Genomic DNA, 26,843 nt, shown 5'->3' with positions numbered 1-26,843 from the left:
ATAGTGGTAATGGTTGCACGGCATTGTGGATGTAATTAATTAACACTTAGGTGTACACTTAAAATGGCAAATTTTAAGTTATATGTATTTTACTACAGTAAATAAAATATTTTTGACCATGTATGGTTTATAACGTGTTCAAAAATAATAAATAAAAATTATAATTTAGAATTGTACATCCTTCACATGAAAAAGTTCATTAATTCTGTTCTTCTGATCACAAATGTGATCTAAATATCCAAAGTTGTTCCTTTTCAGAAAATAAATTTGAAAAACTTGAAATGACTGAAAAAACACCAAAAAATCAAAACAAACTTCTTACTTTAATTGGCTCAGGCTGCATCACAGGTGTAGGCATAGCGATGGCACTTGGAGCATAAACCTGGTGATATGTTGCTTGAACTCCATGATCAGAATAAGGCTGTTAACAAAAAAAGAAAAAAAAATTATTGCTTTTCATTTATTAATTCAAAATATTTATTCAGCATTACAATGTACAGGAATTTTGCTACCTAATAGAGGAACACAAATGAAAAACACACTCTCTATCTTTAATTAATTTATAGACTGATTGGGGATAGCTGAGTAGCCAAAATTACCATAAATCCTATGAAACGTATAGGAGAAAAGAAAAGAACTACTTTATTTAGCTTAAGAAAGTCAGGGAGGTAGTCAGGAAAAGTTTTCTAGTGGAATTGATGCTTGAATTTGAAGAATTAGGGAAAGAAGATGGGAATAGTATGTACAAAGACAACTAAGAACACACCTCACTTCTCCAGGTATGCAAGAAGAAAAAGCAAATTATGTACCAGGGAGAAAATCAGGCTGGCTTCAAACTTCTTAACACCAGAGAAGAGTACACCGGAAGTTCTATAATTAAATAGTGTTGTTAAGGGTTGAATTGTGTTCCCTCAAAACTTCTGTTTTGAAGTCCTAACCTCTAGTGCATCAGAGCGTGACCTTATTTGTAGACAGGATATTTATAGAGATAATCAAGTTAAATGGTCATTAAGGTGGAACCTAATCCAGTATGACTGCTATCCTCACAGAATCGAGAAATTTGGACACAGAGACACAGACAAAGATAATGTGAAGACACAGGGGAAAGATGGCCATCTACAAGTTAAGAAGAGAAGCCTGAAACAAATGCTTCCCTCATGGCCCTCAGACTGAACCAATCCTGCCAACATCTTGGTCTTCAACTTTGAGTCTCTAGAACTCTAAGACAATAAATGTCTGTTGTTTAAGCCATAATTTGTTGTACTTTGTTCTGGCAGTATGATGTAGCTATTTTACAGCTAGTGTAACTGTCTTTCAGATTTATAGACAACAAACAATATTCAACAAACAAGTATGTAAGAAATCTCTTAAGAGAATGTAACAACCACAAGCTTTCTTTAACAATGAGTTCTTGAAGATTCAGTCAACCAGGTGATGGTGGGTAAGATGAAAAATGGAGAAATCCTAGTAGAAGTAGTGATAGTAACATTAAGATCCAATTGTGGAAATTATTGTTCCAGAATGTCATCATAATGTTATAAACATTAGTAATATAAAAAAGTAATATAATACACTCTAATTGGGAGGTGGGTGTTAATTTTCTAATCTTTCATAACACTGATTTAAAACATACCTGTACAGTTCCTGGCCCATAGATGGTAAGGTAAGTAATGATTTGGAAATGTAGTTTAAAGACACTGAACATGATATTTACAATTTGTAGTTATGAAGTACTTTGATTTACATTTTAAAGGAAGATTTTTTTTTAGATTATTTTCTTCTTTAATTTTTATATGCTTTTAATTGACAGAATGTTAGTAACAATACAGATTGACAGGCAAACCAAAAGAAAGAGAAGTATTTGGTACCTTACTCTTTCAAGGAGATCAAGTCAGGGATTAGCCTAGTACAGTGAACAGCTAATTTCAGAAATGGTTCAGAACTAGTTAATGAAGAAGTCTAAGTTGGAGCATTCTTAGATATTAAAGAGGAAAAGATGTGAATAAATCAAAGAAAAAAGATGTGCAGCTTCCATGAGGGTCTTAAATATCTTTAGAAAAGAAAAAGAAATAAAATATAACGATGAGGTAGTTATAGATAATTTACTTTGAGACTAATACATACCTCTGGAACTGAGGCTTCCATCAGAGACAGTGGAGGAGGGACACATCCACCATCTTGTGCGATTTCCACCGGTTGATAAATAACCTCAGAAGGTTGCAGGTATAAGAATGGAGCAGAAGATGCAGGAGACTAAAACACAAAGCCATATTTCCAAATCAAATATGATTCCAGTTAAACCAAATAACTTACCCAACAGATGACAGAAATATTTGTTTCATAATTTGCTGAAGTTCTTTTCCAGGAATAGGATAGAAGTATCTTAACAACAAATAAGGAGTTCTTGGTTATTATAAATTCCAATTGTGTAGATGTGATCAAAGAACTTTATCACTGGTAAATACTAAAGTTTCTTAATGCTTCAGAACCTCGTTTATAAATTCAGATAATAATGATATTAAGATCACTATTGAAGGTTGTAATAATATAACTTACAGTGTTTAAATTCGCATAAATACCTATTCTCAGCTTTGTGACTTCACATGGGAATGCAAAATGTCATTAAATAGTCTTTTTGGTGGTATACTGTTTGTATCAAAAATTGAGAAATGGAATTTTACTAAGGAGCATAGTCAAACTGAAGAAAAATTTGAAATAAAACTGGAAAAATGCTACATTTCCCCATAATATTAATAATAAAAAGTAGGGGCGCCTGGGTGGCTCAGTCGGTTAGGCGGCCGACTTCGGCTCAGGTCATGATATCGCGGTCTGTGAGTTCAAGCCCCGCGTTAGGCTCTGTGCTGACAGCTCAGAGCCTGGAGCCTGTTTCAGATTCTGTGTCTCCCTCTCTCTCTCTGACCCTCCCCCGTTCATGCTCTGTCTCTCTCTGTCTCAAAAATAAATAAACGTTAAAAAAAATTAAAAAAAATAATAAAAAGTAATTTTGCATGTTTATATAAGTACTCACTTTTTAACAAAATGCTTTCACTAACACGATCTCATGTGATCTTCACAAAGATCAGGTAAAGAAACTTACAAAGGTATGGTATCATTACTTCCATGTTACAAATGGGGAAGCTAAGAAATATAGTAATTAAACAAACTGCCACAGGTATCACAGTTACTAAATAGAAAAGGAACATCTCAAATCTAGTTCTCCTGACCTTAATATTCATATAGTCTTCATAAAAATACAATTAAAAAAGTTAATATTTACCTGAGGAACGCCCCACTGCCACTGTCCTGGTAGGCACTGTGCAGGGGCCTAAAATGAAAAACAGAAACAAACCCACCCACATTATAAACAGGGGTCAAAACTGGATATCTACATGCAAATAGAATGAAGTTGGATCCCTACACCTCAAACTATATACAAAAATTAACTCAAGTTGGGTCAAAGATCTAAAAATGTAAGAGCTAAAACTATAAAACTCTTAGAAGAAAATATGTGTAAATCTTTGTGAGTTCGAATTAGGCAATTAAAAAAAATATATATGACATGTAGCATTCTTTCTCACCCCCTGACACTTTAAAAGCACTGGGTTGAGCTTTTCTTCCTTGACCCTAGATAAAAATTAGGACAGAGCACTTCTTGGGGTGTGGCAGATTCCAAATGCGGACTCTCTAGTTAGGTAGTTTACTGGATTCTTTGGTGATCTCCCTGCTGAGAACTTCTAACTACATTTCTAGCCCTTGATTCTAGAAGTCTACTTCACACATATTCTTTCTTTATTGGGGTCATCTTAAAGTTTTTTGAAAAGGGTCTCTTCTGTGAGGTTCACATCTTGCTCTTGGGACATATAAACCTTTCTTGTTGTGAGTAAAAGTTCAACACATTCCCACTGTAGCCTTCTCTCCAGGCTCTGCCTCCAGAGACTAGTTCAGCTGCTTCTTTGGACTTTTTTAGTCCAAAGTCAGGTGCATTAAGCTTTCTTAGTCATTCTCTGATGTCCTCTTTACTTGGTTGAGAAGAAGGGGAAATGCCATAGCATTCTAACAATTCTTTTATTCAAGAAAACCTTGCTACCAATCTCCCTCAGCAATCTCAGCTTCCCCTCATTGTGTTCAAGGTGGACAATAAGCTAAGGGTCCTCAAACTGGTTTCACAATATTTGGCTGGTCGTGTTAAAAGCTGCAGTACCTAATGTTTTGTCTTTGAGGCTTCTGCTAAACTTTTGAGGCAGCTTAGAAAAAGTGATACCACATATGTATTTTAAATATATGCCATTAAGTTATTTTCATCTTTAGTAAATGAAGGAAATACTTTAGATATTTTATATTTAGCATGCTAATAGAATTGATAACTTTATTTAAAAATAAGCAATATAGCATAATAATATAATATACACTAGAGTGCCTGGGTGGCTCAACTGGTTAAGTGCCAGACTTCAGCTCAAGTCATGACCTCACAGTTTGTGGGTTCGAGCCTCACATCAGGGTCTGTGCTGACAGCCCAAAGCCTGGAGCCTGCTTTGGATTCTGGGTCTCCCTCTCTCTCTGCCCCTCCCCTGCTTGCACTCTGTCTCTGTCTCTCTCTCAAAAATAAACATTAAAAAAAATATAATATACATTAACATATGATAATATAACAAATTTAAATAAATTTAAATTTTAAATTCTATCTAAAATAACTCCCTCCCAAAACTGAGTCTAATACTAAAAAGAATTCCAGTAAACTTAACACTTGATGTGGGTGTATTTTAAAAGTTAAAAAAAAAAAAAAGAAACAAATTCTCTTCCAATATTCCAGAAGTAAGAAAGAATGTGATTTTATTTGTGAATGCTATAGATCAGAGGTTGGCAAGTAAAGGGCCAGAGAGTAAATATTTTAAGCTTTGCAGTCCATAGTATCTCTGTTAGAACTACTAAACTCTGTCATTGTAGTACAAAAGCAGCCAGAGACAGTAAGTAAACAAATACAAGATATGTAATACAAATACAAGATATGTAAACAAATCTTTATTTGCAAAACACCAAAATAGTCTGGCATTATGGATCACTTATCACCAATCTCCCACAGAATTAACAGAAGAGTGTTGGTTAACTAAAAGAGGCTTATTTTAATATAGATTATGTTAAATATAATAGCAAGGAAGTAATATAATGTTAACAATAACATTAAAAAATTAGGCTGTGACCCTGAATGTGTTATCTGTATGTTGCTTTGGGAATTTCTAAAGACTTTTTAGATTAAATGTTAGCCAAATGGAGCAAAACTGACCTCATTACATTTGGTTAAATGAAGCAAACATTCTACCTTCTTGTATGATATTGTTTAGTTCCCCATAAGAAAAAAAAAACCCCACTGTTATCAAGGCTTAAGTATCTCATTTTAATTACTAGAGTTATTGCATGAGAAAGAATACAATGAAATTTACCCAAAAAGGACTGAAGGTATTAAAGAGAATTTTAATTGTAATTTCATGTTTACCTGATAGTGATACGCAGGTTGCTGATAAACTGGCTGAGCTACCATCACAGGGGAACTAGATACAGAACGTGACTATAAGAGGGAAAAAAAAGTGAAAAATTATTTTAGGCCTAAGCAAAATTCTTTAAAATAGTTTTTACAAAATTTATCTCGAATTGTTACCTAAACCTAGTCAACCTGTGGTCTATGATTGGAAATGTCATTTTTCCACCTGTTATTGATAGAATTACCAACCCCACTTAAGTCTACTAAAATCATCACAGTAGTCCCACTTTTATTTGGTTTCATTTCCATGGTAATGCTAAAACCACCACCAGAAAAGTTGTTTAGTCCAGACTATGAAAATATAGTTCTAAGAGAATTTTTTAAAAGAAAATGGCAGTTGGACTTAAGGTGATGATGCCTATTTCCATCATGAGACCAGCAATAGATAATGTTAACATACAGAACTGAATGAATAATCACATCTAATTTTGCCACTGATTTCCCACTACTTACAAATAATTAAATCCTATTCCTTTGTTATACATTTAATTAAGGCAAATACATTTCTTATTGAAGCATTTATCAAATTCTGTTTTATTAATTTGACACTTAAATGAGTTAATCATCCGGGGTGCCTAGGTAGCTCAGTTGGTTAAGCGGCCGACTCTTGATTTTGGCTCAGGTTATGATTTCCTAGTTCGTGGGATCAAGCCCCATGTCCAGCTGTATGCTGACAGTGTGGAGCCTGCTTGGGATTCTCTCTCTCCCTCTCTCTCTGCCCCTTCCCTGCTTGCTTTCACGTGCACATGTGCTCTCTTTCTCTCTCTCTCTCTCTCTCAATTAATAAACATTAAAAAAAAATAAATGAGTTAATCATCCAATAAACTTCAAGTGATTTCTCTATGTTTGAAAAAGTACACATAACACTTAATTATTCAAAGTAATAGAGTAAACCCCAAATTAGGTTATTTAAAATCAGACTAATAAAACAGGCAAATTGTATTACAGGATAGTTAAAATAAGCTTTAACGATAGCAGTTAAAATTCAGTTTCCAATATGGGATCTAACTTATGTTGTTTTATTTTAGTTCTCACCGTACCACCCCACCCACAAAATGAAAAAAGTATCATTGTACAATTTTCAGACTATCATATGTTAATAAAATTGTAGAGATTAACATTAGAAAATAATAATGTAATTTACTATATTAATTTATTTAATTTCTAATAACAAAGGGGGAAAAATCTCAGCAGACATAGAAAAAGCATTTGTTAAAATTCAATACCCCTTATGCTAAGCGAAATTAGTCAGAGAAAGACAAATAACATATGACTTCACTCATATGGGGAATTTAAGATACAAAACAGATCAATGTAAGGAAATGTTAATAAAGAATATAAAATAAATAAAGAATATAAAAACAGGAAGGAGGATACAACATAAGAGACTCTTAAATATAGAGAACAAACAGAGGGTTGCTGGAGGGGTGGTGGGAGGGGGGATGGGCTAAATGGGTCAGAGGCATTAAGAAACCTACTCTTGAAATCATTATTGCACTATATGCTAACTAACTTGGATATAAATTAAAAAATAAATAATTAATTAAAAAATAAATATGTCTGGGGTGCCTGGGTGGCTCAGTCGGTTGAGCGTCCGACTTCAGCTCAGGTCATGATCTTGCAGTGTGTGAGTTCAAGCCCCTCGTCGGGCTCTGTGCTGACAGCTTGGAGCCTGGAGCCTGCTTGGCATTCTGTGTCTCCCTCGCTCTCTGCCCCTCCCCCACTCATGCTCTCTCTCTCCCTCTCTCTCTCTCTGTCAAAAATACATAAACATTAAAAAAATTAAAAAAAATAGATATGTTTAAGGAAAAATATTCAATACTTTTTCATGATAAATTTAATACTCTTTCTTTCTTAGCAAACAGAATGTAAAACACCTTTCTTAATTGATCAGGGTGACTTTGCCCCTCTAGGGAACATTTGACAATACTTTTGGTTTTTATAGATGTGAGGAGGCTAGGACACCGCTAAACATCCAATGTACATGAGAGCCTCCAACAACAGAGAATCATCTGGCCCCAAATGTCTGGTGCTGAGGTTGAGAAACCTTCGTTAAATCTAAGATTATCTTCCAAAATCTACAGTATATGTATACAAAACTTAATGGTGAATCACTAAACTTGTTTCCTTTTTCAAGGACAAGGGCATGTTGTTATATAAATACTGTAGCAGAGACAATGCCAGTGCAATAACTCAATGGGAAAAAAAATGAGAAAAGAGCAGAAAAAAATAACTATACTGAATAATAAATGATTGTCTTATATAAGAGTTTTGAAGGATTACTGATAGAATATGAACACTTAAAAATCAAAAGCATTACTACCTATGAGTCTCAACCTATTAGGAAATGTGATTTAAAAAATGTCATTCTTAAAATTAACAAAAACCATAAAGTACTTAAGAATAAATCCAACAAAAGATGTACTAAACTATTTCCTGGAGAAAGAAAATTTTATGATTAGCTGGAAATAAAAAACCTAACGAAATGTTTGTGGATGTTAAAATTCAGTATTATAGGGGCGCCTGGGTGGCTCAGTCGGTTGAGCGGCCGACTTTGGCTCAGGTCATGATCTCGCAGTCTGTGAGTTCGAGCCTCGCATCGGGCTCTGTGCTGACCGCTCAGAGCCTGGAGCCTGTTTCAGATTCTGTGTCTCCCTCTCTTTCTGACCCTCCCCTGTTCATGCTCTGTCTCTCTCTGTCTCAAAAATAAATAAACATTAAAAAAACTTAAAAAAAATAATAAAATGCAGTATTATACACAAATTAATCTACATATTTAATGCAATTATAATAAACACCCAACAAAGGCTTTTCACAGAATTGAACAAGCTGGATTATAATATTTATATTTATAAAAATAAAGACTTAAGGATAGATGAGAGACTCCTGAAGAAAAAAGTGATAGGGTTGCCCTACCAGATTTTAAATAGTTCTAAAGCAACAGGACCTAAAAGAGAATTGGGCAGGGCAAACAAATACACCAGTGGAATAGAACTGAGAGCCCAGAAGAAGACCACACTCCACCCACACCCCAGAAGTGTGGCATTTCACAGAGGATTCATTTCAAAACAGTGGAAGATGATGAATTAGTCAATATATGAACTCCAGATTTAAGATCTAGATGTGAAAAACAGCAACACTATAGTATTTTACAAATAAAATATAAAATATCTATATTTGAGTAATAAGGAAGTGTTTTTTTTTAATTAAAAAATTTTTGTTAATGTTTATTTTTTATTATTATTATTATTTTTTGCTTGGTTGGTTTTGTTTTGTTTTGTTTTGTTTTGTTTTGTTTCTAGCTGACAGTATTCTAAATGAAAACCAAGATTTTCAGTCAAGGCTAGTCATAGCTCTAAAAATGTAAGCTCTTTGATAGTTAAACTTTTTTTTTTTTTTTGGTCAAATATAGATTCTGATTAATCTGAGTCTAGAATCATAATTGCATAAACTTTCAATTATTTAACATTGTTTCTTTTTTTTTAAGAGAGAGAGAGAAAAACAGAGAGAGAGAGAAGAGAATGAGCAGAGGAGGGGCAGAGAGAGGGGGAGAGACAGAATCCAAGCAGGCTCCAGGCTCTGAAGCTGTCAGCACAGAGCCTGACGTGGGGCTCGAACTCACAGACCGTGAGATCATGACCTGAGCTGAAGTCAGATGCCCAACCGACTGAGCTATCCAGGCGCCCCAGGAAGTGTTTTTTTTTTAAAACAAGATACTAAAAGATGAAGCCATAAAGGAAAACATTAATATATTTTTTAACATTAAAAGAACTAGCATGTGACAAAGACAAAACTTATAAAGTTAATGGACAAGCCACAAACTAGAACTCACAAAATTCATACATGAACTCAAGAAAAAGACAATAATCCCCAATGGAAAAAAATAAGTAACCCCACTGGACAAAGGATATGAAGAGGCACCTCAGAGAAGAAAGTAGAATGGCAAATAAATACATGAAATGTTAAATCTTACCAATGATTAAATAAAAAAAACAACATACTATTTCATAATAACATTGGCAAAAATGTAAAATTAAAGGGTTGTCAGATTATGGAGAAATTGCAGCTTTCATTAACTGTAGCTAAAGTGTATATTTGGAAAGCCATTTGGCAACATTTAGTCAAAGATGTTTATACTTTATAATGTGAAATTTTACTTCTATGCATATATTGTAGCCTAGACCAAGTTAGTATGGTAGGGACCCCTCCCTAAGGAGAGAAAAAAAAAAGACAGAGAGAGAGAAAAGGAAAAAAAAAAAAAAACCACAAAAAACAAGGTAACCTGGCTATGTGCCTATGTGACAACATCCCTCATGACGTTGTAAACTGAGAACACTTAATCAGACTACATGTGTGTGTATGTTACCATATATGGGAGACAAAGAAATAGAAAATGCATAAAAAACCTATGCTACGTGTTTGGTGCTCAGTTTTTTGGGTATGAACCCAACTGAGTGGTGCCGGCATGAATAAAGTTGCTTTCTGGAAATTAAAAAGCCTCGGTGTCACGACTCTCTGTGTGAGAATCCTGCTACAGCAGGAGAATACAAAATTTTTCCAGTGGTACATAGGCATGAATAAGTTTAAGAGTATTAATTTTTTTTCTTATAAGTTTATTTATTTATTTGGAGAGAGAGGGAGAGAGAATGTGAGTGCGTGAGCAGGGGAGGAGAGAGAGAGAGGGTGAGAGAGAAATCCCAAGCAGGCTTCGCACTGTCAACACAGAGCCCTACGTGGGGCTTGTACTTACAAACTGTGAGATTATGATCTGACCTCAAATCAAGAGTCAGATGCTTAACCAACTGAGCCATCCAGGTGCTCCAAGAGTATTAATTTTTAGATCCTAACACATGTACTCCTTCCTGATTTGATTTGTGAATGTGTCTGTGTACTATGTGTCTGTCTTCTTTTCATAACTCTCCTTTCACAATTACCCTTCTCCTTCACAATGAAAGACACACTTCTCAATCATCCTGGATCTGTTATAGTGCTTTGTTCTGGAATATAAATACCAACAGGGCATGAAACAATTCAAGAAGGCAATGCCCTTAAAAAATAGGAGATAGCAAAGCAAAAAGAGTTTATATAAGAAATATTAAAGAGGAGGAGTGCCTGGGTGGCTCAGTTGGTTAAGTAACCGACTCGTGATTTTCACTCGGGTCATAATCTCAAGATTGTGGGACTGAGCCCTGTGGCAGGCTCTGTGCTGACAGCTTGGAGCCTGCCTGGGATTCTTGCTCTCCTGTCTCTCTGCTCCTCCCCTGTTGTCTCTCTCAAAATAAATAAACTTAAAAAAAAAAAAAAGAAATATTAAAGGGGAGATGGTCCCTTATTTCATAGAGGGAACAAAATAAGTTACATGATCGTCACAGGAATACATACTAACTCATTCATTTGAACTTAAACATTATAAAAATACTAAAGGTCAGAATTTTCTAATAGAAACAAAGTTTTATTTGGCTGACTAATTTTGTTAACTGAGTTCTAGAGCAGACATTTTCCATCCTTTTTTTAAAAAAGATTTTTTTAAGTTTATTTATTTTTGAGAGAGAGAGAGAGAGACAGAGCGTGAGACAGAGAGAGAGAGACAGAGTGTGAGTGGGGGTGGGTGGCAGAGGGAGAGGGAGACACAGAATCTGAAGGAGGTGCCAGGCTCTGAGCTGTCAGCACAGAGCCTCACGTGGGGCTCAAACTCACAGACTGTGAGCAGTCTGGGGCTCACTGGGGCAGAACAAGAGAGAGAGAGAGAGAAGTAAGGCTTGATCCCATGACCCTGGGATCATGACCTGAGCCAAAATCAAGAGTCAGCCCCTCGACTGAGTCACCCAAGCACCCCACAACACTTCTTCTTAAACGAAATATACAGCTACAAAGTTTTATAAAAATGTATCTAAAATAAATCTACAATACTCCACAATATACAATATTCCTACATTATTTAAAATTTTAGGGGCTCCTGGGTGGTTCAGTTGGTTAAGTGTCTGACTTTGGCTCAGGTCATGATCCCACAGTTTGTAAGTTTGAGTCCTGTGTCAGGCTCTGTGTTGACAACTCAGAGCCTACAGCCTGCTTCAGATTCTGTGTCTCCCTCTCTCTCTGCCCATCCCTTACTCACACTCTGTCTCTCTTTCTGTCAAAAATAAGCAAACATTAAAAAATTAAAAAAATAAAATTATGACAAATTTAAGGTGTCAACTTAAAAATGAGTGAGACGGGGCGCCTGGGTGGCGCAGTCGGTTAAGCGTCCGACTTCAGCCAGGTCACGATCTCGCGGTCCGTGAGTTTGAGCCCCGCGTCGGGCTCTGGGCTGATGGCTCAGAGCCTGGAGCCTGTTTCCGATTCTGTGTCTCCCTCTCTCTCTGCCCCTCCCCCGTTCATGCTCTGTCTCTCTCTGTCCCAAAAATAAATAAACGTTGAAAAAAAAATTAAAAAAAAAAATGAGTGAGACTATTTATAATTTTTCAGAAAATTTTTAGAGGCTGTAGAAGAAAAAACTTTGAAGACCACTTTCCTAGACAAACTCTCACACAATACATACAAGAGCTAGATGTTCACTGCACTCTTGATTACAGAAAAAAAACTTAAAATGTCCATCAATAGGGGAATATACACTGATATAATGGAATATTATAAAATATTAAAAGTGAATTAGATATACTAGCATCAGCATAGTTTAATCTCTAAAAAATAATGTTGAATAGAAAAACTAGATTATTTACATAGTGTTTAAAAACCACCCAAAGTAATACTACCTATTGTTTAAGGACACCTACATGTGTAGAAAAACCATAAAATGATAGGAAAGACATTCTGGTTATATATTCTGGATATATCTGAGGAGAAAAAGAGAGTAAGAATGTGGGGGCAAGGAGACTTTACCTGAATTTCTCATATTTTATTTCCCCCTATTAAATGAACTTAAGTAAATATGGCAAAATTTTAACATCTGTTAAATTTAAGTGGTAGCTACATGGCGATTATATTATTATTTGTGCTTGTCTGTGGTTGAAATATCTCAGAAATAAATATTTTACAAAATCAATAGAATAGATGGAAAACCTTCTAAGATGAAAATTACTTACAGGCCAGGGTGGTGGAACAGAAGTTACCTCTGGAGTATGAAAATAAGCAACACCATTATGATAAGTGTAAGGATATCCAGTTGAAGTTGTTAGATACATTGTTCCAGCTGCAGGCATTATACTGGAACCTAAAGCAAAGATTAAATAATAACAATAACTAAAATGTTCAATTTTCTTTTAAAATGGTAATTTTTGAACATTTGAAAATGTTTATCTTAATACACCTATATAGTTATGGTAAAAATTGAATGTTGCAAATTAAAAAAAAAATTCCATACGTTAAAGTATCTTTGAAATATATGTTTTCAAACTTACTATCTTAGAGCTTTTATTACTTTAAGGTGAATAAGAGAAAAAGAAACAAGTTCAAAAAAGAATACTAAAAATTCATTAACTTAGATTTTAGTACCAATGTAACGAAACACAAAGCTTAACAATTTAAATTATTATCAGAAAGGCCATTATTTTTATAAATATAAATTATAAAGTTAACTGAAGACTATAGACACTATAATAAATTTCCTAAGACCTTAGTAAGGACCTTTTATTTGTAAAAGGCCAAAGATGATGAAATCAGTGAGGTTGGAAAAGATTCCATACTTTCCTGAAGGGATTTTGGTTCTACCCCACAAATTCTTTGGATCTACTCTCACTAGAATTCATTGACACTGTAACTCTTATTCTCTAGCTTCCCTTTGCTGTAACTGCTGCTGTTGCAAACGTAACCACAAATCTTCCATGTGGCTAGTTCTGGGTCCCCATCTCTTTTCTCAGATCAAGTTATTACACTCCTCCCCCCAAATTAAAAAATATGTATGTTTTTGTCAGGAGAACACTTGGAAAATTTATATAAGCCAAGTTAGATTAAGTACTTGACCAGCAAATTTATGTAAATTACTGGAACTGGCAATCCTTCTTCCAGTATATCAGTGATTCTCAAAACTTAACATACATTAGAATCACCTAGATAGCTTATTATCCAGGGCCACATTTGCAGAGATTTAGATTCAGTAAGTCTGGGATAGGGCCTGAGGATTTGCATTTTGACAGATTCCAAGTGAACTGTTACTGGCTGCAAACCACACTGTGAGTAGCACTGGCCTACCATTTTAAGCAGCACTACTGCTTCTCAGCCTTTATATTTTCACTGTATTTCATCTAGAGTTGTTACTGCTTACTTTAGTGATTCTTAATCCCATCCTTTTGAGAATCTGATGAAAGTCATGGAGTCTTTTCTCAGAGATATATACTGAAACAAAATTTTGCACACAATTCATGAAGTTCATGGATTTGCCTCCAAAGATAATCAAGGAACCACAGGTTTATCTGCTAAATGAATGAATGAATGAATGAATGAATGAATGAATGAATTTTAAGTCAGTACAGTTACAGGGCATTGAACTTGGCTGGTGATACAGCCAACAAGAAAAAAGAAAAAAATTGACATACCGTATTGAAGTTAGGCTCTTGTGGGAAAGATAGTTATTAGGTAACTAGACAATTAATCAATTAAGACAATTTTGATAAATACATTAAGACGTAGTGTAGTCTATTATACTAGGTAGTATGAATGTTCCAATTGTATTTAATTTGTGAGTAAATGATGTTTGGGCTGAGCTTTAAAGAATGAATGGGATTTTAATGGAATGGCAAAGAGCATTCTAGGTAAATAGTGTATATTAGGAGTACGGTATGCTCTGGAACTGAGATGAGGCTAGATGGCTAAAGCATGGGAAGAAAAATAAAGGACAGTTCAAAAATAAGCAGAAAATAACTTAAGATGTGCACTTTTGAAAGATTACTCCGGCTTCCTTGTGTATGATAGGTTGGAAGGTACCAAGACTGGATTCAGAAAGACCAGTTAGGAGGCTTTTCCAGTAATCAAGGCAAGGAAAGTGGGTAGCTCAGACTAGAATGTTGGTAATGGAGATGGAAAAAAAAGCAACAGATCTGAGAAAAAATTGAGATAAGAATCCCCTGTATCTTGAGAATCTACTTTTATACTTAATATTTATTTGCAGAAAAGTATAATAAGCTTTGGAGTCAACCTGTCCTAGATTTGAAGGTTAATGCCACTATTTGGTTATATAGTTACTTAACCCTATACTTTTCAAATTCACCACCTGATTGAAAGCATTCAGCATAGTGATTCATGTTTTTTTTTTTTTTTTAGCAACTTGTGGGTCATAATATGAACATTACTACTTATACCTACTGCTGGTGATAAAAAATGGTTACTACGTGTCAACAGCTTAATTCTTGGAACAAGAAAGAAGTATTAATCTACTGAGGACACTTCAGTTATCTTCTAAATTAACAAATAACTAAGTCAAAATTAAACCTGATTAACTTCTAAATTAAACTAGACCACCCAAATGAGTACAACTATTAATTTGTTAACAGATGTACAATAAACACCTAATGTTTTACACATCCCAGTGGACATTAGGACACAGCTAAGGAAGAATAAGAAAATTCAGTTGTGAATTTTCTAGCCAAAGACTGTTATAGAGTTTAATAAATATTTAGGTAAAAAGCAAACTGTAAAGATGCCTAATACAATAAATAGGAAGATTGAGAAAAAAAGAAGAGTAGAGTTGAAAACCTTGCAGAAATTTGAGAAAGGCACATAATATAGCCAATTATTAAAGCTTTAGGAATTGTTCCCTCTGATAATTATGACACATCTAGTTGGGTTATAGTACCTACCATGCAACTAAAGTTTCTGATATTGGTTCTTTATTTTTATTTTCAGTATTTTAAATTTAAATTTCTAATTTTAAATTACTTTTCTAATTATAAAAATTTCCAATTCATAATGCCAAATTACTTCTAATTACCTTTGTAATTTTAAATTATATTTTTATTTTAGAAGAGTTTTCCTTTAAAGATGTAATTATATGTAATATATGTAAGCACCATTATTTATGTAAAATTTTCCCTACCCCCTGAAAATCTAACATACATTAATTTGTAAGAAATATTCATTTGATCACCAACTTTGCTGAAATAACTTTATTAAAGAAGTCTGACTTTCTAATTAAATTCTAGAAAAAGTCTAGTATTTCAAAAAAGAACCATGTAAAAATACTGGAAAATGCATTAGTTCTCAATACATACGAGGAATTCCTACTTGTTGTTTTCTTATTGCTGGACCAATGTTCAGTTTCTTATCTTTATAATTAAGTTTTTCAGCCTAGAATAAAAAAATTTTTTTTATTATTTTGGCACTACTGTTTTATAAAATCAATAGTGAAAAACTAGTGAGAAACATTTTTAAAATTCAGACTATAATAGTTTTGAAAGCAGCAAGGAATACTGGAAAGGACAAAGTCTTTGAATATTAAAGATATGGGTTTGAATCTTGGTTCCAATGCTTTGACCCTAGTTCTTTAATGGGAATACAGTCAAGCCTCTACTCATAGATCCCATATTTGGGAATTCACCTATTCATTAAAATTATTTGTAACCCCCAAATCAATACTTGTAGCAATTTAGTGATTACTAGTGGACATGAGCAGAGAGGTGAAAATTTTTAATTGCCTGACATATATGGTCCCAGCTAAGGTCAAACAAGGGAATACTCTGTCCATTATTGTTTCAGCTCTTACGGTGAAAACAAGAGTCCATTTCATGTTCTGTTTAGTGCCATGTTTTTTGCATTTTTGTGTTTTATGTTGGTGATTTTGCTATCTTTTTTATTTTGCTATTTAAAATAGCCCTCAAGTGTGGTGCTGAGGTACTGGCTAGTATTCCCAAGCACAAGAAGAATGTCATTTGCCTTATGGAGAAAATATGTGTTACATGAATTTAATTCAGGCATGTGTTACATAATGCTGTTGAACAGGAGTTCCATGTTAATGAATCAACAATATATATTTAACATGAAGTCTTTAAACAGAAACACATAAAACAAAGTTATGTATTAATTGGTTAATGCAAATAACGTAGGGGCATCTGGGTGACTCAGTTGGTGAGGTGTCCAACTTCAGCTCAGGTCAGATCTCACAAGTTCGTGAGTTTAAGCCTCGCACTGACAGCTCAGAGCCTGCTTTAGATTCACTGTCTCCCTCTCTTTCTGCCCTTCCCCTGCTTGTGCTCTCTCAGAAATAAATAAACATTAAAAAAAAAAAAACAAAGAAGAAAATAATGTAACCAGAAACTTGTGGGAACCTAGTCTTGTATTTCTTCTAGGAACAGCAGTCCAATATTTGCCAATTCAGTGTTCATGGTGACTTTAAAGAACATAACTAGTATGAATAGTGGGGATCAGCTGCATGTGATTTAATATATAATTCAAACTATTTTTTTCCTTAAAAATTAACTAACATTTACCAAATTTAGTTATTACACTGAACTGCAGGCTATAGACTTTTTCTATGAATGTTCTTAGTTTATATAACGTTTTTCACAAGAGGGAAGTAATCTCAGATAATTTCACTCTAGTGTTGTAGTGTTTGTAGGAATTCAAAGTGCTATCAACTAACACTTGAGAAAAGATATATCCCCAAGTTCTTAGTTTAAGCAAATAAAGTAAAAAATTATATTACAGCTTGACAAACAAACGCATGCAATGATTTAGAATTTTTCTATTGATAAAAATCTATGCTTAATCTTTTTTAAAAAGATTTTTAAAAATATGTTTTTAAAAGTAATCTCTACACCCAACCTGGGGCTCAGACCTATAGACCTGAGATCAAGAAATACATGCTCCACTGACTCAGCCAGCCAGGCACCCCTGTTTAATCTTAAAAAAAAGCCAACAACTTTTTTTTTTTTTAATTTGAGAGAGAGAGAGAGAGAGAGAGAGAGAGAGCGCAAGAGTGTGTGAGCAGGGTAGTGGCCAGAAGGAGACAGAGAGAATGGCGAGCAGGCTTCACACTCAGTGTGGAGCCTGACACAGGGCTTGATCCCATGACCCTGGGATTATGACCTGAGCCAAAATCGAGAGTTGACCACTCAACTGACTGAGCCACCTAGGTGCCCTTAATCTTTTTTTAATTCAATTTTTTTGGAGACCAATGTTAGTCTTAAGATGCAAATAAGTTAAAAATTTTTTCTAGCAATTGATCATTGTACTGGAATGCTAATACTAAAACAAATATCCTAAAGGATTAGTTTCAAAAAAGGAAGTTGAATACAGTAAGAGATCTTACCTCTTGTAAAATTTTTTGTGCATCTTCTTGTGTTTCAAAAGTGATGAAACCATACCTAAAAAAATGCATTAATTATTTTCTTTAGAACGTTAGAGTTATACTAAGATTAATTTTTTTTCTTTTAAGCATGGGTCACTGTAGTAGTGAGCAGTTTTCTAAGGTGCCCAGCATGCAAAATTTAAGAGAATCATTCACAGCTTAACACTGTCACCTCCTCTTAGAGTCAGGACACTAAAAAAAAAAAAAAAACAAACCAGGATCTTCAAACAGTTTCATATCTGACTTGTATATAAATCAGGAAAGCATGAAAGATTCAAGTTCTGGCTTACAAATTAGGATGCAATAAATTTTGGTACAGAGACATAATCACCTTTTAAAATAATAGAAGTTTGGCTTAAATAGGAATCAGAGTAGGGAAAAAAAATTTCAACACAAAATTTTTTTAAATTGGTAAATGTTTATTTATATGGATGTATTATTATTAGCATATCTAAACTGATAATGCAATTACTAGTATTTCCCAAAGACAAATAAAAAAATATGTACATCCCAGACTTTCTACCTGCTGTTTGCATGGATAATTGTTACCTCCAGAGTACAATTCATATAATATTCAAGATACAAATATATTTTGAATGCAATGTCCAAAAAGCCAAAACAGATAGACAAAACGATATGAAAGAGATAAAACAGTATATCCCCCTGCCAAGCATAATTTCTACTTAGGTAACTTAAGGAAACTAGAGTAGTGTTAAATATCTTGACTATTTTCTTCAATTCATAGTTACTGTATTATATAAAAAGTTTCTTCCTCTAACAAAGAATTTCTCTTTTTCTATTTGCCCAAACATTAAACAAGGATTAAGGAAATACTTTTACACTAAATTTTTGATAGAACACATACACCACCCAGTGGAAAAGGCATAAAATACAGTTTACATATCTATGTTTTTAGTGGTAAAAAGTGGATATTACCAAAATATTGCAAATTCTATTAACCAAATACAAGAGCTACAATCTCACTTCTTCCTAATACTATTTGTCAGTCTGAGAAGTATCTCATTTGTTTAAAAATAACATCTCTCCAGGAACCCATCTCTTCCAAAGTGCTCACTTGACATTCTTACAAGTTGCTTCCCTCTAGTAGAATTTTCTATCTACCTTGTTAGTCATTTCTCTTATGTATGTCCTGCCTCTCTTTCAAGAAAATGGACATAATCCTTCACTGATCTCCACTGTCTTATCCATTTTTTTCCCATGGATATTTTATTTTATTTTTTAAAATTTTATTTTTTATTTTTAAAAATTTACAACCAAGTTCTGTCTTACCCATTTTAACTTTGCTATCAAACTTCTTAAGTAAGTACACTATGTAAACTACGTCTTCTCTGAGATTTGGCTTTTGTATAAACCAGTCCACTGCAATAGCTCTAAGGTCGTTAGCCATTTCTAGACAAATCCTCCTGATTTCTTCTCAATTTTTATTCTCTTTGATTTGGCAATTAAAAATCATTCTCTTTAGAGTTATATTTCTCAGGTTAGTTCCTTATCTCTGTGTCTAAAGCAGGCACACAATTCCAAGAGCATCTGATTCCTTTAGCTTCTGGTTCCTTAGCTACTGGACATTAGTTACCCAACATTAAATGCTTGCTACATAACATTGAATAGTTCCTCAGCCAATGCAAGAATAGCTTCCTAACAAATTAAGGAATATTATAGTGTCCTCCCCTGTGCCAAAATACACACACACACACACACACACACACACACACACACACACACAATGCAGATTAAAGGCAAGAAGAAAGAAGAGAGCATGAAATTCTCTTTTTAAAAAATGGAATCAAAATAAGTTAGCATACCAAATCTAGTAAGCCAATAAAAATACAATTGTTAATTCTATGTACTATCTATAGCAATACTAACCCTTTGGACACTCCAGCTCTGTCATTTACAATCTTCACTTCTTTTACAGACCCATACTGGGAAAAAAATTTTCTTAAATCATTTTCATTTGTCTAAAGGAAAATGAAAACACAAAAAATTGCTTTTAATAGCTTTTAATGGCTTTTAAAATATCCTCTAATTGCTAAAAAATGAAACAAGTCTTATGCTTGTTTTGGAGACAGAAAAGATTGTAAACAAATAGTAATATAAACGTAAGAATGCCTCTCAGCATAAAAACAGTATATAAAACCACTAAATTATTAAAACCAATGTAAATACATTGCTTTATGCAGTAACTATGATGTTAAACTATTATAATCAATGAAAAAAATTTAAGCTGAATTGCTTTAAAAACAAAAAGAAAGTTCACTCATATTTAAAGGAATTCTTGTTGGCCAGTTAAAAAAATAACTTGAATTAGGCACGGCTATAACTATAGTAAGGGCATATTACTATTGTTTTTTGTGGCTCAGAGAGGCCCATGGTCATGGCAGTGGAACTAAGTTGTTGGTGTATACCAGTCCCTCTATTTTAATCAGCAGTCTCCAGGAACAGTAAGGTCTTAGGAAAGGAATACATTTCTAAAAGTACTTGAACTCAATTTGTGATGTCAATGAAGTAGCTACAAGATTTAGAGTTTTTAGATAGTTTATCTGTACTCAACATACATTTCAGCTAAATAATGACATCATAATATTCAAAATAAAAATCTGAATCATCATTGGACTATAATACACAAGATATCTACAAAGATGGTTTTAACTGCAGTAGTCTCATAATACACTCATTTTATCTTTTCCTACAATATTCACACTAAATTCATTGTAATTTCATTTTCTGGTTCAGGTATAACTACCCCATGGAAACTTTAAATATCTTTAGAAAAGAATTTCTTTATATACACAGAAAAAGGCATGCCCAACAGCAGTGCTATGCCTCTTATATACATTATCAGGTTTTAGTTGGTAGCCTACAGCCTGGTAAATTGGATGATGACAAATACTGAGATAATCTTAAGAATAACTAAATGCCTCTTATTTCAATAAACTCAAATGGAACCAATGCCAGAAGAATTTCTGTTAGAGATTTGAAAACAATTCAAACTATTCTCTGATAGAAGAATCATTAGTTCAATTTTGCAGCTCTACTTCCTAGTTGAAAAATAAGGAGACAAAGTCAAGATGATTAAGTATCAAGAGGGATGGGCTATAAGCTTCCAAAAAGAAGAGTTTTAAAAAGTTTGACACTGTTTGCTACTACAGAAACCCATCCAGGAACCCATCTCTGGATGTTCATTTCCTTGTTGTCATTTGTCTATGGTTTTGGAAACGGTGTAAGTATCAGGGAGGGAACCCTAGCCATTACCTTAAAGGTACAACTGTGTTCTAACAATGGCCTCTTAAGTTCATAACGTAGCTGATAAAATTCAATAACCTAGAATAGCCTAACCATATGAATATTTCCATTTCTTGATAATTTATTTAAAAATATACTAAGTGTTTATGATATAAATTAATTCTGAACAAAAATACTCAACTCGAATATTTATGGTCAGCCATTAATATTTTTCATAGAAACAGAAAATCTTTTTAAAAATTAGCATTTCATTATAAATCATTTTTATTCATGTTTAGTGAACCAATGACATACTTGCTTAAAAATCATTATTTTGACAAATACACAAATACAGTATGTGTATCATTTCTCTTGAGAAGAAAAAAAGTATTTTCATCCAAATTGCAAAAGACTGATTATAGGGAAATAGTGAGTAATAAATGTCAAATTTATTTGACACATCTTTGGCACAAAGATTTTTTTTAATTAAGAAAGACAACTATCCCTGTAATTTTCAATATATAATATGGAAACTTGGAAATCTTTCTACATATCCACTTAGAAGTAAGGATATTCCACTTAAAATAGCATGCAGACCTTTCCTATAGGTGTTTACTACTACCTCCCAAATGGGGGTGCTAAAACATCTCACAAACTAAGCTTCTCTGAAAGAGTAGAATGACTGATTACATTATTAAAGTGTATTAATGTTAAGATGTTTTATTCTGACACTTTTTTTTTTTTTGTGATCAGATTCTAAATTAGATGGTGGAAAGCAATTTTGATGCAAGTTTAGGAGGTTATTCAATAGGAACTTGAGAATAAAGTTGGGATAAAGAAACAAATTCATAGGACTAAATTTTGTGTTTTTTTAAAAAATTGCGTTTTTTTTCGAAATTATTACCATGCATTACTTTTTTTTTGGAGTATGACATAATAAAGTATAATTAGTGTGGTATGGTGAAATAAGGAATATGGAACTATGAGTCAAAATAGTGGGATTCTAGTCTTCACTCTGTCACGAAGCAGCTAGGAGCCTACAGATATATCAGTGAGCCTCAATTTCGTTGTATGGGAAATTACACATATTCTTTTTAACCAACACTGGTATTGAAAAGATTCTTTATAGTAAGATAATGTGAAACCTACTAATCATTATGGAAATAGCAATTGTTATTTTTGCAGTTGTACAAAAATTTTCTGAGAAATAAAATAACTTCTAATGCAAAAAATACACTATGTTACATGCATAAATAGGTACCTTAAAGTCAATTCCTCCTACAAAGATGCGATTAGGGATCACTGTTCCATATCTTGGGGCACTTGTTGGGTTATTCAAAGGCACAGGTGACACAGGATTAGGGGATGGAGATAATGAATCTGTTTGCGTCTGATTTGATGTTTGCTGTAAAATAAAATTCTTTTAAACTTTTAGCATTGGGTAGAAGTTTGATGCAGGCTGAAAACAATATCTTTCAAAAAGATGAGTCATTTAGACAAAATGTAATATTTTAGACTTTAATTTTAGTTTAATATTATGAAGATTATAATTAGAACTAATACTTTTTTTGGAGCAATAAAAATATGGGAAATGTAGAATCTACTCCACTACAGAGAAAATCTTAATTACTTAAAATGTTTCTGTGAATTATTATTAAATATACAATTTAAATATTATAAATATTGAGGAATATTAAACTCAAAAAACAGAAAGAGAAAAGCAGCCCTGACAGCTGGGAACTGGCTTTGTTCTGGTGTTGTTAGGAGTTGGCCTCGAACTCACAGCTAGGCTATGGTTGTTCTCTTGTTAACAGGCATTAGGCAAAGTTACTCTGTGATTGTGATGGATCACAACAAAAACAAGACCATTCCATAACCATGTCTGAACTCTGACAAAAACAAAAGCATTGTCCAAACCATAAGAATGACCAAACATTCCTCTATTCTGGCTGATATATATAACTGCTCCATCTTTATCAATCACAGCTTTGGCTTCAATCTATTTTTCTTGCCTTCTAGATAAGAATTAGCAGAATTACTCCCACTTTCTGACAACATGCATCTCACAGTAAAGCCGCTCTTCCTTAAACCCTATCTAAAAAGAGCTTAACACAAGTCTAAATCCCATAGTAAGTTCTTTTCTAGCACCCTCTTACCAAAAGGCTCCATGGTGCATGCTCTTCCTTGTGGCAACAATTCAATACACCCAACTTTAGTGAACTACAGTATGTTCCTGGTAGTCTTTGGCTAAAGGGCACTGACATAAATTCTGACATTCAAGTTCACTGTTTTTTAACTCTAAAGTCAAAGTTTTAAATGCACTTGTCAATTTGAAGATTGAACTGATTTTGTAAAGAAAAAAGAAATTTACATACCTATATCTCATAGGCATAAATTTTTATACCAAAGATTGAACTCAGTACATACATGTTCATAATTCTAAGTTGGGGGCCTAATTTAGATTCTAATAAACATATATTAACATATATGCCTTTGCATAATGGCAAGATGGTAAGCTCTTAACCTACATCTCAAAAAAACAAGACTTGAGAATAGAATTTTGAAGAGAAACCAATTTAAGCACTTGCTAATTATTTTCGTTCTGGGAACATTAAACAGGCTTCTCAGACAGTCTAATGTACTAAATGAGTATGCTTCAAAAATCTTGGTTTCAGAATTTCAATTCTCTGAGAAACAAATACATGAAAATGAATTTCCAACATAGATAATGGAGTTGTTCTTTTTCATAGTTGCTCTTCTGTCTCACTTAATTGGCCAATAAAACCATGATCCCTAAGTCAATCCTTCAAGATATACAGAGAAATGACTAGGCCAGTAGTGACTACAGGGCTACAGGCTGGACCTCATTGAGTTCCATTCTGCATCTAGTGTTAAGGAGGAACAACACAAATTCCTAAAAAGGGAGTTCATAAAAACACCTATTAACCCACAGAAAAATCATCACATTTAATAACTGCTATGTTGTAGTTTCCAATTAAAGAAATTGGGGAACCAATCTTAAAAGCATTCTCTCTGGGCATTTGGAGGTTATTTGTAACTTCAGTCACTTTACTTCTAGGATGTAGTGCAGAGAATGATGATTTTGGGATGCTTAGTTTTATTTTTCAACTGTGGATTTGCATTGCTAGAGATAATAGCATAGCTCTAGTAGATACAATCTTGTCTGTTTACAGATTGTAAAATTTTAAAAATCAGTCTTCATGAAATTTTCTTCTGAAAAACAAGTTCGACAGATGAATTCATTTGTTCTCCAATTTGTTTAAATAAAAGTCATTCCATTATTTTTCACAGAGAAAGGACATGAACAAAAGTGAACAGGTGCTTTATTTCCAATCTTGAGAAACTAGTTAGGTGATACTGAGAAAGGAAAAACATCAACTTTTTATATCCTGTTCATTTCATTCTCATTTCTAAGGCTCCTGCTGTACTGTGGGTTCCTACTGCCTTATTTTTCTTCTTACCACTTATCACTTTCCAACATACTATATAGTTTACATATGTTTATTGCTTACCACTTTCCAATGTAGTGCAATGTTCATATGGGAAGGGATTTTGCCTATTTTGTTCACTGATCATTTAAAGTGGAGATGGTACATAGCAGGTGTTCAATAAATAATTTGTTGAACAAACGAATGAATCCCTTCTCCCTGCTCATGATATCCCAACCATTAGGCAGAGGGTTTAAGAATACAATATGAAAAGAACCTAGAAAATAATGTTAGTAGTGACAAGGCTTAAGCAGAAATATCTCAATTCCTCAGAGAAGGTTGGCGATGCACTGAGCTAATAAAGCCTCAGATTCCACCGGTAATAATTTTGCAAATGTATGAAAAGCACTTAGGCAGGTGTTGTTAGATTAGAAGTAAGGGTTCTTAGTTTAGCAAAACTTCTAGCACTAAAGAGTTTATTAAAAATTTCCTTCAAAGTAATGTGCCCTCACTGCCTCCATCCCTTGAGAATTAACCTCGAAATCTATCATCCACTTTGCCAGCGAAGACAACGGGAAGAGGGCAGGCTAACCGTCGCAGTCAAGGCCTCGAAGCTCCTTCCCCTCCGAGGCCAGCAAGCTGAGGCGCTGGAGGATATGGCCGCTGCGACAATTTCCTCGGGTTCTCTCGGGTCATCGTGAACTTGGGCACTGACACGAGGATCCACCCCCTCCCCACCAAAGTGCGGGAGGGAAAAGAAGGCTAGCCAGCGAGAAATTTTGACCTGCAAACCCGCTGGCAGCAGTGGCTGTAACCCTCAACGGCACCGACCCGACGGTGGCCTCGAGCTTCGGCAACAACTCGGCACTCACGTGGCGCGCGCTGATTGGCTGCCAGAGGGGCGGGGGCGGGGCACAGTGGCACCTCGCCTCAGCGCCTCAGCTCCTCAGGCCTGCTTCGTCTCCCGCCCCTCCCCCACCCGGCCCTCAGCGTCTCGGGCGCACACCCGGTATTAAAGTGTCTGGGTCCGTCCAGGGCCACGGTGCCCCACCCCTCCCTCCAGGTCTCTCCGGCCTTCCGGTCCCCACTGACTAGCCAGGGAAAGGCGGTGTCAGCCGCCCTGGCAATCCCTTGCGGTGGGCGTCTGGGCGGAGTCCGGCCTGAGCAGGCGTCAAAGACGGTGCCGAGCCCGGTTTCGGCGGGAAAGCTGTTTTTCTAGCCCAGCCCCGCCTGTTGTACAGGACCCGGCCACCCGCCGCCTCCTGAAACCTTCCGGCCATTTCCGAGGTCCCCCAGCCAGCCTACACCCGGTCCTGGCCCGGTGGTTCCCACCTTCCCGACCCCACGACCCGACCCGACGGGGCCTGCAGGGAGGCCGCTCTTCACGGTGGTCGATGGGGCATCCTGTCCACGTTTCTTCCCGAAAAAATAGCGGGCGTTTGGGCCCTATACTTCACAATTCCAGCCCCTCAGGAACGGAGTCCACGTTGCTCCTTCCCCTTGCTATCCCGGGGCCGGAGGCCCTGACTGCCGTACTCACCGCCCCGGACTCGGTCTCCATCTTCCTCTACGCTCTTCAGAACCCAGGGGAAAGGATCAGAAACCTGAAGTTTGAAAGCACCTTCACACCAAGGAAGCAACACCACGTTTCCCGACGGACACTCCCCCTGGCGGCGACGGCGGCAGTGGCAGCTGCAGGGGCGCAGGCTCGGACCCGGGACCTGAACCTGCCACCCGGTAGGGGGGGTGGGGAGGAGCAGGCGACGTCGCCTCGGGCGGCGGGGCGGGCGGGCGCAGCAAGCCGGGGAGCGGCGCGGGCGGGCGGTTTCGGCTGTGGCCCGTGGTCGCGGAGCTGGGCCGTCTGGGGAGGGAAGAGCGTGCAGCAAGTCGGGGCGGACGTGTGGTGTGCAGACGAGGGCTCGGCTCTGGGGCCACTCTCGCCTGCTTTCGGACGGCTGGGGAGGAGAGAAAGAACGGTTATGCAAAGCACCATGCACCGCACACTTTCCTCTCTTCTCCCCTTTGGAGGAAAGTCGGCGTCTGGGACTGGTGGGTTTCGAGAGGTTGACGTGACCTCAGGCTTTACTAAGCAGCAAGAGGCCGGTTGAGGGGTGACTTCGGAAGGCTGGTGCAGGGCCAGGAGGACGGTTTCCAGAGTCAAACTCTGACCCCCCGGGCCTGACGCGCCAAACTCGGGGACTCCCGAGAAGCCTGGGACTCCGCGCTGCACCTGTTGTCGCCGTCACTCATCCCCGCTAGCGGGCGGGGCGGCGCGGGCGGCTTGGCCGGGACCCGCCGCGCAGCCCAGTCTGGGCCTCGGCGCCCGTCACAGGCTGGC

The 26,843-nt window shown here is 35.9% G+C and overlaps 1 protein-coding gene across 1 annotated transcript; it reads right to left on the bottom strand.

Annotated features, from left to right (window-relative positions):
• Nucleotides 1-304: 304 nt before the first annotated feature.
• On the bottom strand, nt 305-26,066 carry BOLL (boule homolog, RNA binding protein). Its single transcript, XM_047085751.1, has 10 exons — nt 26,046-26,066; nt 22,318-22,461; nt 19,701-19,792; nt 17,775-17,829; nt 15,739-15,814; nt 12,619-12,746; nt 5,492-5,563; nt 3,278-3,325; nt 2,125-2,253; nt 305-421 (listed from the first exon to the last, which is right to left on the bottom strand). Exons 1-10 carry the CDS (start codon nt 26,064-26,066, stop codon nt 305-307), a joined length of 882 nt encoding a protein of 293 aa, XP_046941707.1.
• Nucleotides 26,067-26,843: the final 777 nt, after the last annotated feature.

This window comes from Lynx rufus, unplaced genomic scaffold (genome assembly GCF_022079265.1).
Source record: "Lynx rufus isolate CCGP_SWC_20201006 ecotype Redwood Valley unplaced genomic scaffold, mLynRuf1.p SCAF_2, whole genome shotgun sequence".
NCBI classification, from domain to species: Eukaryota; Metazoa; Chordata; class Mammalia; order Carnivora; family Felidae; genus Lynx; species Lynx rufus.
Note: the sequence above shows the minus strand (reverse complement) of the source record. Positions and strands in the feature narration are given on the sequence as shown.